This window comes from Onychomys torridus, chromosome 3, assembly GCF_903995425.1.
Source record: "Onychomys torridus chromosome 3, mOncTor1.1, whole genome shotgun sequence".
Lineage (NCBI taxonomy): Eukaryota > Metazoa > Chordata > Mammalia > Rodentia > Cricetidae > Onychomys > Onychomys torridus.
Window position 1 is genome coordinate 102,365,019 of NC_050445.1, and position 15,525 is coordinate 102,380,543.

The following is a 15,525-nucleotide window of genomic DNA, read 5'->3' on the forward strand; positions in this document are numbered from 1 at the left end:
GGCTTTCACTGTAGCTTAATCCTGGTAACTCAGCAATATAAACATGTCAGTGCTAACCTCTGCTCACTTATTGTAGTAGGACAGGTGCATAGGGTCGAGGAAATTGGCTCAAACAAGTTGCCAAGGCATGCACATAATGTACTCCCTTATGAGCCAACCTGGAGTCTGCCTGAGTGAGGGTCTAGCAACAGGCGCGGTCAAGAGTTGTTGATCCTGCCTAGCCAATGAGGATCGACCACACAATGCCACCAATTGGGTTCTGGGAGGAGGGTATATAAGGCCTTCCCTGTTATTGAACAAACGAGTTTGCTTTTTGCCTTCAGCTGACTCCCAGTATCTGTGCTGTTGACATCATGCCTTCTCACCCTCTCCCCGGGGGAGCTATTAGGATCCAGCAACAATTTATTTCACAGGAGACACACGGACAGATTCAGTAAGTGGTCTTGATGTTTGTTTCCCAAACTCAAGGAACTCATAAAGATTATCAATAGTAATGCCAGTATGAAAACATTCAACTCTTGCCATAATGACAACACACACACACACACACACACACACACACACACACACAAACACACACATTGTCAGAAGCCTCAAAGCACAGCAAAAAGCCAATGTCCACAGAGACATTCTCTGGAAAGGAGAAGCCACAAATGGTTTTCCCAGTAGTAGACTCATTGTTATAACCTGGCCATATGAGATGCTGTGTGTGAAAGCTTGTGTTTATGGGCTGGGCAGTGGCTGAGGGGTAGACAGGAGCAGGCTGGCTTTGCAATGCCAGACAAAAGCAGGGAAATTTGGGAATTGAAGGCATTTTGCACACAACAACAAATTTTATGACAAATGCAATATAAAGATTTATAGTCTTTATTCAAATACTCACAAGACACTATTTCAAGGAAATTACAACTTGGGTATTTATTGATAAAATCCATTTATTTCATTTTTTGTTTGTTTGTTTAATAGCTGGGATTCAAAGTATTAGAGATCTGCCTGACCCCAGTGGGAAAATACTAACAGTAATAATTTTTAAGTGCCATTTCAGAAGAACATACATATTCTTTAGAGTTATTGTGATTGTTACTTAAATTACAATACTAACTTTCCTGACTTTTCAAAAATAATAAAACTAACTCTGTGACTTTACATCATAAACCTACTCTATATGTAAAACACAAGTGTGTCTAACAAACAAATACATTCATCTCAAGTACTAACCAGTATCTGATGGTGGCCTGGCATTGGGCACTTATATAAAGAAAGTAAATTATAACAAAAGCATATACACTCTTACTGGATTGTTACAACGAAAAGAAGCTGTTGCTGGGGTTGGTCCCCTGAATGGAAAAAAGTAAAAAATGACTTTAAAACATTCTGAAATAGAGAAGTCAAACCAAGGCAAACACCCATACTAAGGAATGTGTGAGCTGTGCAAAGCTGGTAAATGTGTTTTTAGGGGAGAAACGTCTTAAAGGAAGGAAGCAACTGACCAAGAAGGGTCAAGGGTCATTTCACAACTTTTCTTTTGTTGTTGTTGTTTTTTCTGAAAAGGCAAAGAAGAATGGAAATAAATTAACTATTACATTTAAAATTAAACATCTTCCCTGGGCACTGCTAAATATGAAACCTCATGTGGCAATAAAAAATACCATATTCTGGTCACTGTATGGAAAAGCTAGCAAAAGCTCATACTAATTCCTATTCCGTTTGTTTCTTGGTTCAATCTCAGAACTTTCAGCAGCTCTAGTGCGGTGACTCTGCTGTAGGTTTTTTCCTCTGTTCTGATCATTTCTGAAAACAAGAAGACAAGACGTGACATATTAGAAAGCAGTGGTCATTGTTCTATGGGAACCCCTGAGTACTTAAGTGTTCTCACGTGCATGATTTCACCAAAACCTTCAACCCTCCGTTTTCTAGAGACATACTATAGTTTGTATTATCACTATAATTATCATTCCCACTTTGTAAGTCTGAGAACAATGAATTTGCAAAGGCCAAAGGAAGAGTCCTTCCCTTGAATCAAAATGCAGTAGCTTTAAACAGCTAGGTACAGTGGTAAACTTGTAATCTCAGCATTCAGGAGGCAGAGAAAGGAAAATCTGGTTTTGAGGACAGCCTGGTCTACATTTTGAGTTCCAGGCCATCCTGGAAGTAAGCACACAAAATACTATATCCAGATCTGGTCTCAAAAACAAACAGAGCTGGGAAGATGGCTCAGTCACTATCATCTTGTCTTGAGTTCCATCCTTAGAACCCTGTGGTGGTCTGAATTAGAACAGCCCCCAAAGGCTCATATATTTGAATGCCAAGCCATCAACAGTGGCACTACTTGAGAAGGATTAGGGGGTGTGGCCTTGCTGGAGGAAGTGTGTAACTGGGGGGGGGGGGGGACTTGGAAGCCAGCCCCCCAAAAGCCCAAGCCAAGCCCAGTGTTGCTCTCTTCCTATAGCCAGCAGAACCAGATGTAGAACTCTCAGCTACTTCTCCAGCACCAAGTCTTCCTGTGTGCTGCCATGCTTCTAGCCATAACAGACTAAACCTTTGAAACTGTAAGCAAGCCCCAATTAAATGTGTTCTTTTATTAGAGTAGCCATGGTCATGGTATCTCTACACTGCAATAGAAACCCTAACTAAGACAGACCCACATTAAAAAGATAAGCACAGTGGCCTGTGCTTATAACCCAGGTACTGGGGAGGTAGGTAGGTGGCTAGATCCCTGGGGTGGGACTCACTGACAGCTGCCCCAACTTACCAAATGAGCTCCAGGCCAGTGAGGAGTCCTGTTTGTCTGTCTCCCTCCCTTCCTCCCTCTCTCTCTCTTCCCCTCCTCTCTCTCTCATACACATTCCAAACAAAACCCAAAGAAACAAGTCCTTCACACAAAATTCCCTCACTTTGGGCAGAGAGCAAAATGAGAGTGAGAAAGAGAGAGCTGCTGTGCAATCAACTAAACTTCTCAGGAATCCTTTCTTTTTTTATTTTTTTCTTTTGTTTTGTTTATTTTGGTGTTGGTAATCAAACTCGAGGCCTCGATCATTCTAAACACATATTTTCACCATGAATTCTTGTTGCTGTTGTTTGTTTTATTGAGATAGAGTCTTATAATGTAGTTCTGGCTGACCTGAAGCAAACAACAGAGGCAGGCTAGCATGAATTCTTAAGCACAAGGTAGCAGTATGAGACAAACACAAGTCTACATGCACTTGCAAGCCTCATTCCTCCACTGGGTGCTCATGAGGAAGTCTAAAACGGGCCAGAAACAGAAGTGCCTAGAGATAGAGAGATAGTCACTGAGACAGGCAGAAAGCATGTCTGCCTTGCTGGATGTTCTCTTTTGCAAAGAGCAGGAATGCACTGGTACCTGGAGCTCAGACAAACATCTCTGAGCCTCTTACAGAAAAACTGGAGCTGCATATCTCAGATGCTTTGGCAGCCAGAACAACCACTAGAAACCAATCAGGCAAACTCCCCCAATTAATGACCATATAGAAGTAAGCCTTTTTCTAGGCACAAACACTATCTAGCTCAGTCTCTGGCATCCTACACAGTAGTCTTAGGCTAAAATGAAGACACAAAAGAAGCAAGAAAGAGACTCCACTGCCATGCACAAAGTGGCTGATGTAGAGGCAGCCTACATACTGGACCCACCAGACCACAGAACTTCAAAATAATTATGACCAATAATACAACAAGGGCTCTAACAAAAAAAGGTAGTAAACATCCAGAGAATTTCAGCAGACATGGAAATGATATGAACAAATCAAATGGAAACATCGGGAAAGTTCTAAACTATTGGAGAGGAACTATTTCTTCAAAGGACCATTAAGAGTAAGGTATAGAACTAATACATAACTCATATGTGTCAACCAAAAACACCCAAATTGGGGGCTGGAAAGATGGCTCAGTGGTTATGAGTACTTGCTCCAGAGCATGAAAGGTAGCTCTAAACACCTTTAACTCCAGCTCCAGAGGATTCAATGCCCTCTTCACACTTGTTCCTGCACACATAATATACACACTCTCTCAGACATCATACATACACATATATATATATATTTTTTTTTAAAAAATCCAAATTGAAACACAAAGAAAAAAAAGTGTGCATATGCATGTGTGCGTGTGTGTGTGTACGTGTACATGTATGATTAGAATCCCTGTAGAAGAAACAGCTGTGGAAAACAAATTACACAGCTGTGAGTTTTCTAAAATAAAGATGTCAAACAAAGACTAGAGGTGGTCAACCCACCCCCACTGACAAATAACAAACAGAAAACACCTAGATACATACTCAAAGTACTGAAAACCTTCGGAGGCAGGCAAAGGAAAGGAACATTCCTTAGAGGGATGAGAAACCAGCCAGGCCTCAAGGTGACACAGTGGTAACGTTAGTGCCAGAAGAAAAACTGTCAACCCAGAATCCACCCCCAGCCAAACATTTTTCAAAGATGGAAGCTAAGGGAAGACATCTCAGACAAAAGCTAAGAGGACTGATGGCTAATACGTTTAAGAAACAACATAAGGAACAGGAAAGGAAGCTTTTCACCTCAAACAAGCACGACTACCAGCTGTAAATCTGGGCCTATTTAACATGCACAGGAGTAAATATATGACACCAGGACCATGAATAGGAAGAGTGACTTGGAAACACACTGTTGTTAGGTGCTCATATAATATACCAAAGGACATATCTGAAGGCTCACTGTGATAAACATGCATGTCACAAACCCTAGGGCAAGCACTATCTAAAATAAAGGCAGAGCTAGTAAGCTAATACTGGAAATAAAAGGAAATCACGTGTCATTGCCTAGTGATCCAAAATGGGTTCAGATAGAAGGAAAGTGAAAGAAAAGGCATTAGCAAAAAGAAAATGACCCAAACTGTTATGCATAGCCATTATTGGACTGGGGGTGAAAATCAGGTGGGAGCATGCTGGACCAGCTGCATTCCAGCACTGCATCAACCAGTCATATGGGGCAGGCCTGTAATCCTAGCATATGGGGAGCAGAAGTAAGAAGTTAAGGTCATCCTTGGCTACAGAGCACACTGAATCCAACCTGGAAGATACTATAAAAAGCATCAGTCAATAATTACATTAAATGTAACTGGCTGAGCTGCCCAATTAAAAGATAGATCACCTATTATATCAACAAAAAGTGAGACACAATCATATGATATAGGTTTATTTAAAAATGAACTTAATATTTCAAATACTGGGAAGGGCTTAAGCTAAATAAGGGCAAACTATTAAGTTCACCTGGCAGCTTCACAGAAACCAGAGAGGGCAATAGGCTTCTACAGAAAGTGAAGTTTGTGTTACAGCATGGGCAGAGCCAGAAGACAGGCATCGGAGCAGCTCAAGAACCAGTTCCCACAGGGTGATACAGAGAGGCCAGATAGCAGCAAGCAGCTCATGTCCAAAAACGCTTTTTAATGGTCAGTATTTTGTCTCTAGTTCTAGACAGGGAGGGAGTCTTCCAATGCTACTTACCATACAAACACCCTGACTACACAGACAAAGGATGTTCACCAAAAGCAGTCACTGCCTGGCTTTTCAGAGCAAATAGAAAAGGAAGACTCATAGACACATGTCTCCCATCAATACCTAGTGTTTCTACACCAGAGTGACTTCTAGAGAATTGAGATATATACCACTTTATCAGCCACTGTGATCAACTGACAGAAATTGGCATTAATTCATTCTATTCGTCTCATAAAGTAATTAAAAGTACTAGCAGTAGAATGAGATGAATTTGCAATAGTAAACCCAAGTATGAGGCCAGGATCCCAGATCCAGCAAACAGAACAATTCTATAAACCTTCAGTGGCTATCTTAGAAAGCCACATGGAATCTTGGCAGTGACTCAAGTGTGGGAAGCCAGCTCTCACCTTTTAAAGGGTTCCTATGAGGAGGAAAGAGGAATAAATAAGAAACTTTTAGATAGAAAGATAGTGGAGAGGAGACAGACAAAAACACAGGATAGCTTCAGGAGGACCTGGATCAAAACCCACCAGTCCCTTCTGTCTCTTCAAAAGGGCTTTTTATAACAATGCCAAGGGAGGGGCAAAAGACCTCCCCTTTGCTAGATCAAAGCACACCATTCAGCCAAGTACAGACCCTTCCAAACACCTGGTAACCATGTCCATGGTCCAGTCATCCCCTTATGCAGCCCTGCTGGGGAAAACAAGCTCAGATTTTCAGACCCTGAGTAAGTTCTCACTAGGAAACCTCTGTGGGTCTGTACACTCAAGGCACTCGTAAATACCTTCCAGAGGCAACGTGGTATCAGTTACCTCAGCTAAAGTCAAGGACAAACAATTGGATGGTTCTTATTGTAGGAATAGCAGGGTATGCACACACCACCACCCACATTGCTCTAGAAAACCCTCCCTGAGTAACAAAAGACAGCTTCAATCTAGAGAGCTCTTCACAGTTGTCTGAGGGCCTCATAATCTACCAGTGGTGTTTCTTTGAATTCTTAAAAATTTATAATGATCATCACTAGTGTGTAGTCACATTTCTGAGATGAAGGAATATTTATACCTAGCTTCCATACAAGCAGCACAGTTTGGGGTGCTCCCCACAACAGTGCTCCTGAAAAGAAAGAAGTACTCATAACTGCTGGTTTCCCATAAATAACATCAGCATCAAGTGGGGTACACAAGTTAACTACACTTCTTAAGAGATTATCAGTGAGTAACATCAGGATAGTTTCTTACTCAGTTTAAATAACTGAATCCACTCCTGGTTTTGAAGAGACTGCTATTTCATCTGTACATGCCACCAGCAGGGTGGGACAACTGAGAAACAGTATGAGAATGGAGAAACCAAAGACACGTTAATGTTTCTGTGTGAGAAAGGGCAGGATCTGCTGAACAGTCAGAAGAAGACTATGATGAATGAAGATCAAATTATATTCCAAGTCATCTGACAGGGAAAGCAGACAGGAAAACCCAAGGCATTTGCCACCATCGGGAGACTCTCACAATGGCACTCTTCCACTGTGAAGAGCCTTCCACAGATTGCTCTGAACCCGAGTCACCAGTGTGTTTCTGTGCCTACAACTTCCGTAACCTAGGAGTTCCTCTGTTCAGATGCCAGTGTTGTTAGTACTCCTTGCCCTCTACAAGATCAGTGTGTCCTTTCCCATTAGTTAGAATGGCACCTCTGTTTAAACCATCTCCCACATTCATCCCATCTTTTTACCCAGAAGGGTCAGATGCAGGAGGGATAAGGACATTTTTATAAAACCTACAGAGACTCTTTATGCTCCCCACTTTTTCCAGGGTGGGTCAAAGTATAATGTATTCAACCAAATGGTTTAGATTCTTCTGATTTAGAACAAGGGCTAGCAATTTTTTATATAATGGTCCAAATATTTTGGGCTCTGACAACTCTGCTGCTACTACTTGACTCTGTTGTAACACAAAACAACAAAGAAAAATATGAACCAACAGGTAAAGGAATGTATGGCTATGTTCTAATAACACTTTATTAACAAAATCAGACAGTGGAACAGATTTGGTTCATGGGCCACATCTTGCCAACTTCAGCCTAGGGCTACAACAGCCCAATAAAAGAATGAAGTTTAACTTTCTTTGGCCAAACTTCCACTCAGAGCATATACAAACACAGCTAATCCAGGGATGCTGTTTGGAGAGAGAGAGAGAGAGAGAGAGAGAGAGAGAGAGAGAGAGAGAGAGAGAAGAAGAAGAAGAAGGAGGAGGAGGAGGAGGAGGAGGAGGAGGAGGAGGAGGAGGAGGAGGAGGAGGAGAAGAAGAAGAAGAAGAAGAAGAAGAAGAAGAAGAAGAAGAAGAAGAAGAAGAAGAAGAAGAAGAAAAGGAAGAAAAGAGAAGAGAGAAGAGAGAAGAGGAGAAAAAGAGAAAAAGAGAAACAGACAGGGGATGGGGGGGGAACAGATGGACAGACAGACAGACAGTGTGTGTACTGTGTATGAGGATGATTCACAGGAGCAGGTTCTCTATTTTTACCATATAAGCCTGGGGAATCAAACTCAGGTCATTGGCTCAGTTGCAAGCATTTTTACCCACCGAGTCATCTTGCTGGTCCTAGAATTCTGAGCTTTTCAAACAGCATAATCCCAATACCATTCTTAAAGTCATTAAGCAGGAAATGGTCAAAAATGAGAGCATTCAATGATCAATTCTATCAACACCTTGATTCTGGACTTCCAGCCTCTAGAGCTGCGGGAACACGCATTTCTATTGTTTAAGCCATCTAGTCCATGATGCAATAGTCCCCTATAGACGCTAAAGACTGCCACTCTCTACCAGGATCATCACATTTTGCAGTAGGTTATCTATCAAAGACCAGAAGAGCTCAGCAGAACCTACATGTCAAATGGAAATGACATACAGAAGAGTACAGCCAGTCTGGTCCAAGGATCATCCCAACTTTACACCAGGCCATAGCAGCTACACTACAAAGGAACATTTCAATCCTTCCTCTGCCACCTTACACATTTATCAAAAGTAATACAATAATAAATGAACTAATATAAACCATTATATTTATTTTAAAAAGTCTCACATTACCTGACTTAAAGCATTACCAAACAGCAATTACAAGATGTTAAAAAGATATCTACATGATCAACAAACATAAGAGTGATTCCAGAAACAAATCTATACACACATATGAAATAGACATGGGTCATCTCTTTAATACCTAATGCTACAGCAATGGGAATACCTTATGCCCAAAAGAACCATTGAACCAGTCATTGACACACCTTATGACACTTACTTAATATTTCTAAGCCATAAAAGAAAAATATTGAGTGATTTGGGGTTACAAAAAGATCCTAGGTAGGACAAAAATAATTAAAATAGACATAATACATTTCATCAAAATTAAAAGTTGTACTTTGAGAAACAGTACCAAGAAAATGAAAAGGTAAATAAATAGAGAAAAGAAGAGAATGAGACCCCAGAAAGGTCTGCAGTTTAGTGTGTCTGAACACTGTTCCTGACATAGCACTTTAAAAGAGCAGAGATGGGCCTGTGCCTGGAGAACATGAAGGACTCACAAAGCCAGAGAATTCCCAAGTTCTTTTGCCTCAGGAAACTATTCTCTGAGGAAGGCAGAAGCCCAGTGGAGAGTGGTACACCATCAACATGCAATTCTGCAGGCCCACTGTAACCTGCATGGCCTGATGAAAGTGAGTCTGTGTCCATGGCAATGGTTTTTTGGGGGGTAGTGGTGAAATTTTACTCCTTGCTGCCTGTGGTAGCTTTCCATTCCATCTTTTTGCTTCATGGGACTCTTGTTACATGGATATATGTTCTCAATCATTTTGTCTTCTTAATAGATTGACCTTTTCAAGATTATAAATGTCTTTGGCTCTGTTACACTTTTTACCTTCAAGTCTATCTTGTCAACACTATCGTCCTTCAGGATGGCTATGACATACCTTTTTCTATTCTTCTGCTTTCAATATATTGGTGTCTTAGACTCAAAGATGTGTTCTTTGTAGACAGAGCACAAGGCACAGCACAGCTTTTTTTAATCCATTCTGTAGTGTCTATATTCTGATTGGGTTATATACCCATTCCTACAATCACTCATAAAGCAGAATTTGTGTGTCACTTTTGTGTGTGTGTGTGTGTGTGTGTGTGTGTGTGTGTGTGTGTGTGTGAGAGAGAGAGAGAGAGAGAGAGAGAGAGAGAGAGAGAGAGAGAGATTTCTCCATTCCACCATCTCTGTCTTCTTTGGTGTTATCCAGATACCTTCTATTGTAGCATTTTTATCCACTGCGAATTTATTCTACTTTATCTTTAAACACCATCATCATCTTTTTTTTTTAATTTTGAACACAGGGTCTCATGTAGCCCAGGCTGACCTCAAACTTGATACAAAGCTGAGGATAACCTTGAACTTCCTGCTTAGTATAAAACACTGCTAATGAAACAAGGAAAGTGAATTCTGAAAATGGCCTCTGGATTTAGCAGTATGGAGGCCTTCAAAGAAGGCTGGAAATGGAAGATAAAGAAACAGAAACTGCAAGATGACATCACTACTAAGGAAGCGGGAAGGAGGATGGCCTGTGGCTGAAGAGGCTACCACTGCACACTGAGGACAAAGTGTGAAAGACCCAGCTAGAAGGGAGAGGCTGCCTGTGTAAGAGAAAGAAGGACAAAGTGGCTCCAGACAAGGGGGTAGGGAGGAGGCAGAAGGAGAAACTCACCTCAGACATGAGAAAGGATTATTTTTATTTACCCCAAGCCTGTGCTTAGCAAATTATCACACTGCCCAAAAAAATAAATAAATAAATAACAAGGACACAGAAACGACATCAATGAGTAACTACTTATTGCATCAGGACTCCAGCTCCGCAGTGAGATACACAGACAACAAACAACCTGGATTAGGAGTTTCTTCATCCGTCAGGAAGCACAAACGTCTTGTCTCAAATCAGCTGCACAGGGCTCTCATTTCTCGGGCCCCAGCTCACACACTTGCTGACGGTGAGAACTCACCTGTGAGATGCTTCCCAGGCTTCCTCTTCCTCCAGAAGATCTCTTATGATGTCCGAACTGGAACTAAAAGGACATGTGTCAGCAATGCCACACTGTGAGGTCTGTCCTGATCCAACAGGAGCACTAGGGAGCTAGGGTCAGTAGGAAGCACAAAGTGGTGCAATAGGAAAGGGTAGGCATATTCACCATCCACACTGTGAAGATGGTTTCATAGTCACACACCTATGTTATATGGAACCTCATCAAATTGAGTGGGTCCTTAGATATTTATAATTTATTATATGCCAACTAAATTTCAAAAAGCCATAAAAACTTTAATGAGTTATCAATGATGAAAACAATAAACAAAGCTTAAATAAATCTCACAACATAAAACCTGAATTTAGACAGAGCAATGACATGAGGCTTTTTAATCTGCTATGTAAATCAAAGATCAAATTACAATTTGGTCAGTTCCCAGCACTACTATCAAAAAGGAAAAGAGAAAGAGATTGTGTTTTAAAAACTAAATTCTAGTGATGAGATCCACAAGAGGTGCTTTTAGTCTCTTGGTAACCAACATAGAGTAAAGCATAATGCATGTGAGCAGTGCTAATAATGGAGATGTGTGATAAAATGTGATCTAGCTTGAAATGCCACACTCTCTAGTGGTGCATGGGAACTAAGGTCACAGGCAGCACAAATTAGTCCTTTAAAAGAAAAAACTACTTGAAAGCTTTAGCACTTGTTCTCATATAATCAATAACAATGGCTTTAGAAAGGCCATGTGCCCACCAGTATCAAACACACTTTTCTAGACATTCTACATGGAATGTCACGGAACCATATGGGACACTCAAAAACAAATATCATCTAGCAGAAAGAGGAAAGCTAGGGTGAGAAACAACAGGGTTGAAAATACTAAATGTGAATAACGTCTCCAATGATACACTAAAAATAACAAAAGCTTTACAATATGAAGATTTAAAAGTGTCAACGAAGCACTTGCAACCATTTCTGACTAACCACACTGAAGCAGCGTTTCCCTAGGACACCTAGACAAAAGGGGCCACAGAGATCATCAGCTTTGCACCAAATGTCTCACTCAGTGTACCTCCCCAAGTCCTTAGACTCTCAAGGAGCCTCATGCAGGGTCTAGGGTGTCCAGGTGAAATGCATGTGTAACCCCTATACCTCTAAGTACATTTCCTGAGCTTCTGAGAACGAGGAGCTCCTGGTATCTGTGGCTTGAAAAAGAGCCACATGATAAAGAACAGGTGTGAACTCAGTAATACTTCAGTTGTATTTATTCATATAGCAGTACACACATATGACTATTAAAATGGTAGGACAAAAGCCTGTAGACAGTTGATTCTGACTTACTACATATGCACTGCAACTATTCCTTTAGGTCCTTGTACTAGGGACCCCTAACCCAGCCTGCCACAGTACCCAAGCATGTACTATTGTTTCCCACTAAGAAGTTGCCCCTCTGAAAAGCTAGGTGTCCCCTGGAACAATGACCACTTCTTCATTAGGCAATTTCACCCAACACAGGACTGGAACAAACCTTTCCTAGTAAACAACTACTGAACTAGAGTTTTTATTAGAAGAGGAAGCAGGGCAGCAAGCCCTGAAGATCAGTTAGCTGGTTTCACTGACTTTATTACTCTCTGGAGGCAGACCCACACAGCCCCTCACTGGGGAAAGCACATGTCCACTGCCACTGTCATTCCCACAGAAGAGGTTTAAGCCTTTCTGGTCACAAAATCTCAACTCTGGCTCCTCTTTGTTATACAGTAACTGTTCTAATTGCAGAAGAAACCTGCAGTTATTTACTCTTTCATGTGCCCTGACAATGTGGCTGGCAGTATTTCTGGGAGTTGGGGAGATATTTGACTATGTTGCTGGCCACTGTCACATGGTCAGAAAAAAATAGTAAAATCTGCTTCGTGTCCAATACCCCCACCCACCACCAAAAGGTGGCACACGCCTTTAATCCTAGCACTTTCAAGGTAGAAGCAGGTTTTGAGTTCCAGGCTAGCCTGGTCTACAAAGCAAGTTCCAGTTTCAGTCCTGTCCAGAAGCTGGTAGTCTGTGATCGCTTTTCCTAGGTGCTTTCAAATCAACCAGCACAGTCACCGACTGTTAAAGGGAACATGTGCAATTCACATGGCATACACTTGAGATGTATGCAATAATGCCTCAGTGGAAACAGATTGCAGATTCACAAAGCACACCAAATTGCTTTCTCCTGTCTTCAATAATGATGCCCAGCTATACAGGCAGCTTCCCAGTGTCCTCAATTTTCATTTCTTTCCTGCAGTGGAATGTCGTTCTGTATGCTGTGAATATGTGTTGCTTTGATTAGTTGATAAAGAAAATGCTGATTGGCCAGTAGCCAGGCAGAAAGTATAGGCAGGATAAGCAAACAAGGAGAATTCTGGGAAGAGGAAGGCTGAGTCAGAAGTCACCAGCCAGACACAGAGGAAGCAAGATGACAAGGCAGAATTGAGAAAAGGTATCAAGCCACATGGCTAAACATAGATAAGAATTGTGGGTTAATTTAAGTGTAAGAGCTAGTTAGTAATAAGCCTGAGCTAATGGCTGAGGAGTTATAATTAATATTAAGCCTCTGTGTGATTATTTTTTTAAAAAGGCTGCGGGACTGTGGGTGAGAGATTTGTCCCAACTGTGGGCTAGGCAGGACACAGGAAAACTTCCAGCAACACTTTCCACTACATCTTAGACTCTTAGGATTTTACAAAGGGACCCTGTGGTGATATTTTATTTGTGATGAATTGTGATATTTTATTTGTATGTTAATAAATAAAGTTGCCTGGAGACAGAGGTCAAATAGCCATTAAGCAGAAGTCCGGCAATGGTAGCACACGCCCTTAATCCGATCACATGGAAGGCAGAGTCTCTGTGTGGTCAAGGACACAGCCAAGCGTGGTGACATGAGCCTTTAATCTCAGTACCAACCATAGAGACCTGAAGGTCTGTATAGACAGACAGTGACAAGGAAGTCATGTGACTGGGCTTAGAGCCAATCAGAAGGCAGAAGAGGAAAGCAATAAAAACACAAGTCACACAGGAAGAAACTCTCTCTGGGGAAGCTACTGCTGGTGGTAAGCTAAAGCTAGTCGTGGCTATTGCTCTGATCTCTTTGGCTATTTCCTCTGTATTTGGTTCTGTGTTTCTTATTTACTAAGATGGTTGAGAATTTTATCTGCAAGACTCCACATTTAAGTTAATGTTACTGACATTATCACTTGAGGATTTCTTTCCTGTAGACAGAAGAAGCAATTAATATTTTTGAAGATTTGGTCATTTTAATTTTCCTTAAAGATAAAAAATTCTAAAAAACAATTAAGACATCTTAAAAAAAAAAAATCTTAGAAGAAATTTAATTAACCACCCTGATAGACCCAGGATCAGAGCATGTGCAATCCTACACAAACATAATTTTTACATCTAGAGCAAGAAATTTCTGCATAAACTTCAGCATCTCTACCAGTTAGCTTTATAACATTTGGAAAACTGTAATTTAAGAAGCTAGATAAGCACATGAAAGTTACAGCATAATTATGGAAGAGTACTGAGATTGTGTCCTCTGATGTCACCATCTGTCCAGCTATTGTGGACTTTATTACATAGATTACATGTGAAAAAGTCTCACAGACAATTATATGAATCTTAAATTCTGAAACCCAACCTGGGTGCTGGAAGATTCTAACTTTTCATCACATAGACCTTAATTTCAGCTCAAACTTGAGAAAGATGAGTTAATGCAAGTGTGAGTGTGCACATGCACCTTGGAATAGCTGAGAATGGCATTCCTGCTCTCTGAACATTACTTCTAAAGAAAAAGCTATTTGTATATTCCTTTTCTAGCAGACAACTTCATCAAACAGTAAAGATTTTATTTTACCAAAGCTAACAAGATATCAAATACTCCTGCAAAGCTATGATGCAAAGTTGAGGGGCCGGGGGAGAGACATGCATAGATTTCAGTGACAGCACTGCTAAGATGGACTCCTGTTCCTGTCACTGAATGTTCAACCTTAGGCAAGTTCTGGAACCTTTCTAAACCTCAAAGCCCATATTTTTAGTCAAGACACGTATTTTCCAGGGATATTTTTAAGATGAATCAATACAACACACTAAATGTTAAGTACATAGCTTGGCACATAGTAAGTGTTCAATCAATGTTGCCTCCACTTTCATAAAACAGGTTTGAACTGGGATTTACCAAATAACTGTCACAGCACTGCTTCAATTTGCCCCAGGAAACCTGATCACTATATGCACCACTTAATCTTTGATTCCCAGTGTTTCTATGACACCAGGTGCAAAATCATCAGAGCCTGTTATTTATCCAGCTTGGCAGGTACACAGGGTACTGCACAATAGGAAAAACACAAACGTTTGCTATAAAAATCCTGCAGATTAAAAATTACTTACAAGTGGAATTTTCTATTATCTAATAGTTACCTACTTCAAGTGTCTTCATTGTGGCAATAATTTGAATGTGGTTGAAAATATGTAACATTAAAATAAAAAACAACCCCCTTGGAGCACAAATCACTAGAGAGTTCATTAAAAGGGTATAAAACCTGCCTGACAATGATCTTTCAGTAAAAGCTGCCCATTAGCATGAATCCTTCCTCAAATCATGATTTCTAGTAATTTGTTCTGTAGGGTAAGCTAATAGCTTATATGCTAAATACTCTAGTCGTGGGCTAATAGTGACATAATAAAATAGTCAACATTCATAGACATTTTATAAAAATCACTCAATGATGACAAAGGTTACCATTTTTCTGAGTAACTACTCTTACCAACACCATGATAATTACCTTACACACACTTAACTTTAATTCAGACCTGCTCTAGGTTTTTTTGCCATTTGCAAGATGTACAGAAGCTCAAAAAGATTACAGCAGGAAAAAAAAAAAAAAAAAGGAATGCCTAGATATCTGTCAACCATGCTGCTTCAGCCAATGGAAGCAGAAACTCAAATACTATTTATTCATCTACACAAGT

General features: G+C 40.6%; 1 protein-coding gene across 2 annotated transcripts in view; it reads right to left on the reverse strand.

Moving 5' to 3' along the window:
* Positions 1-851: 851 nt before the first annotated feature.
* Rad18 (RAD18 E3 ubiquitin protein ligase) overlaps positions 852-15,525 on the reverse strand; it is a 95,575-nt gene continuing 80,901 nt past the window's right edge. For both annotated transcript variants that reach the window (XM_036181565.1, XM_036181564.1), the window contains 2 exons: positions 10,498-10,560; positions 852-1,791 (listed from right to left, as the gene is read on the reverse strand). In XM_036181565.1, coding sequence (XP_036037458.1) covers positions 1,692-1,791; positions 10,498-10,560 — 163 coding nt within the window. In that variant the 3' untranslated portion in view covers positions 852-1,691. The remainder of the gene's footprint in view (positions 1,792-10,497; positions 10,561-15,525) is intronic.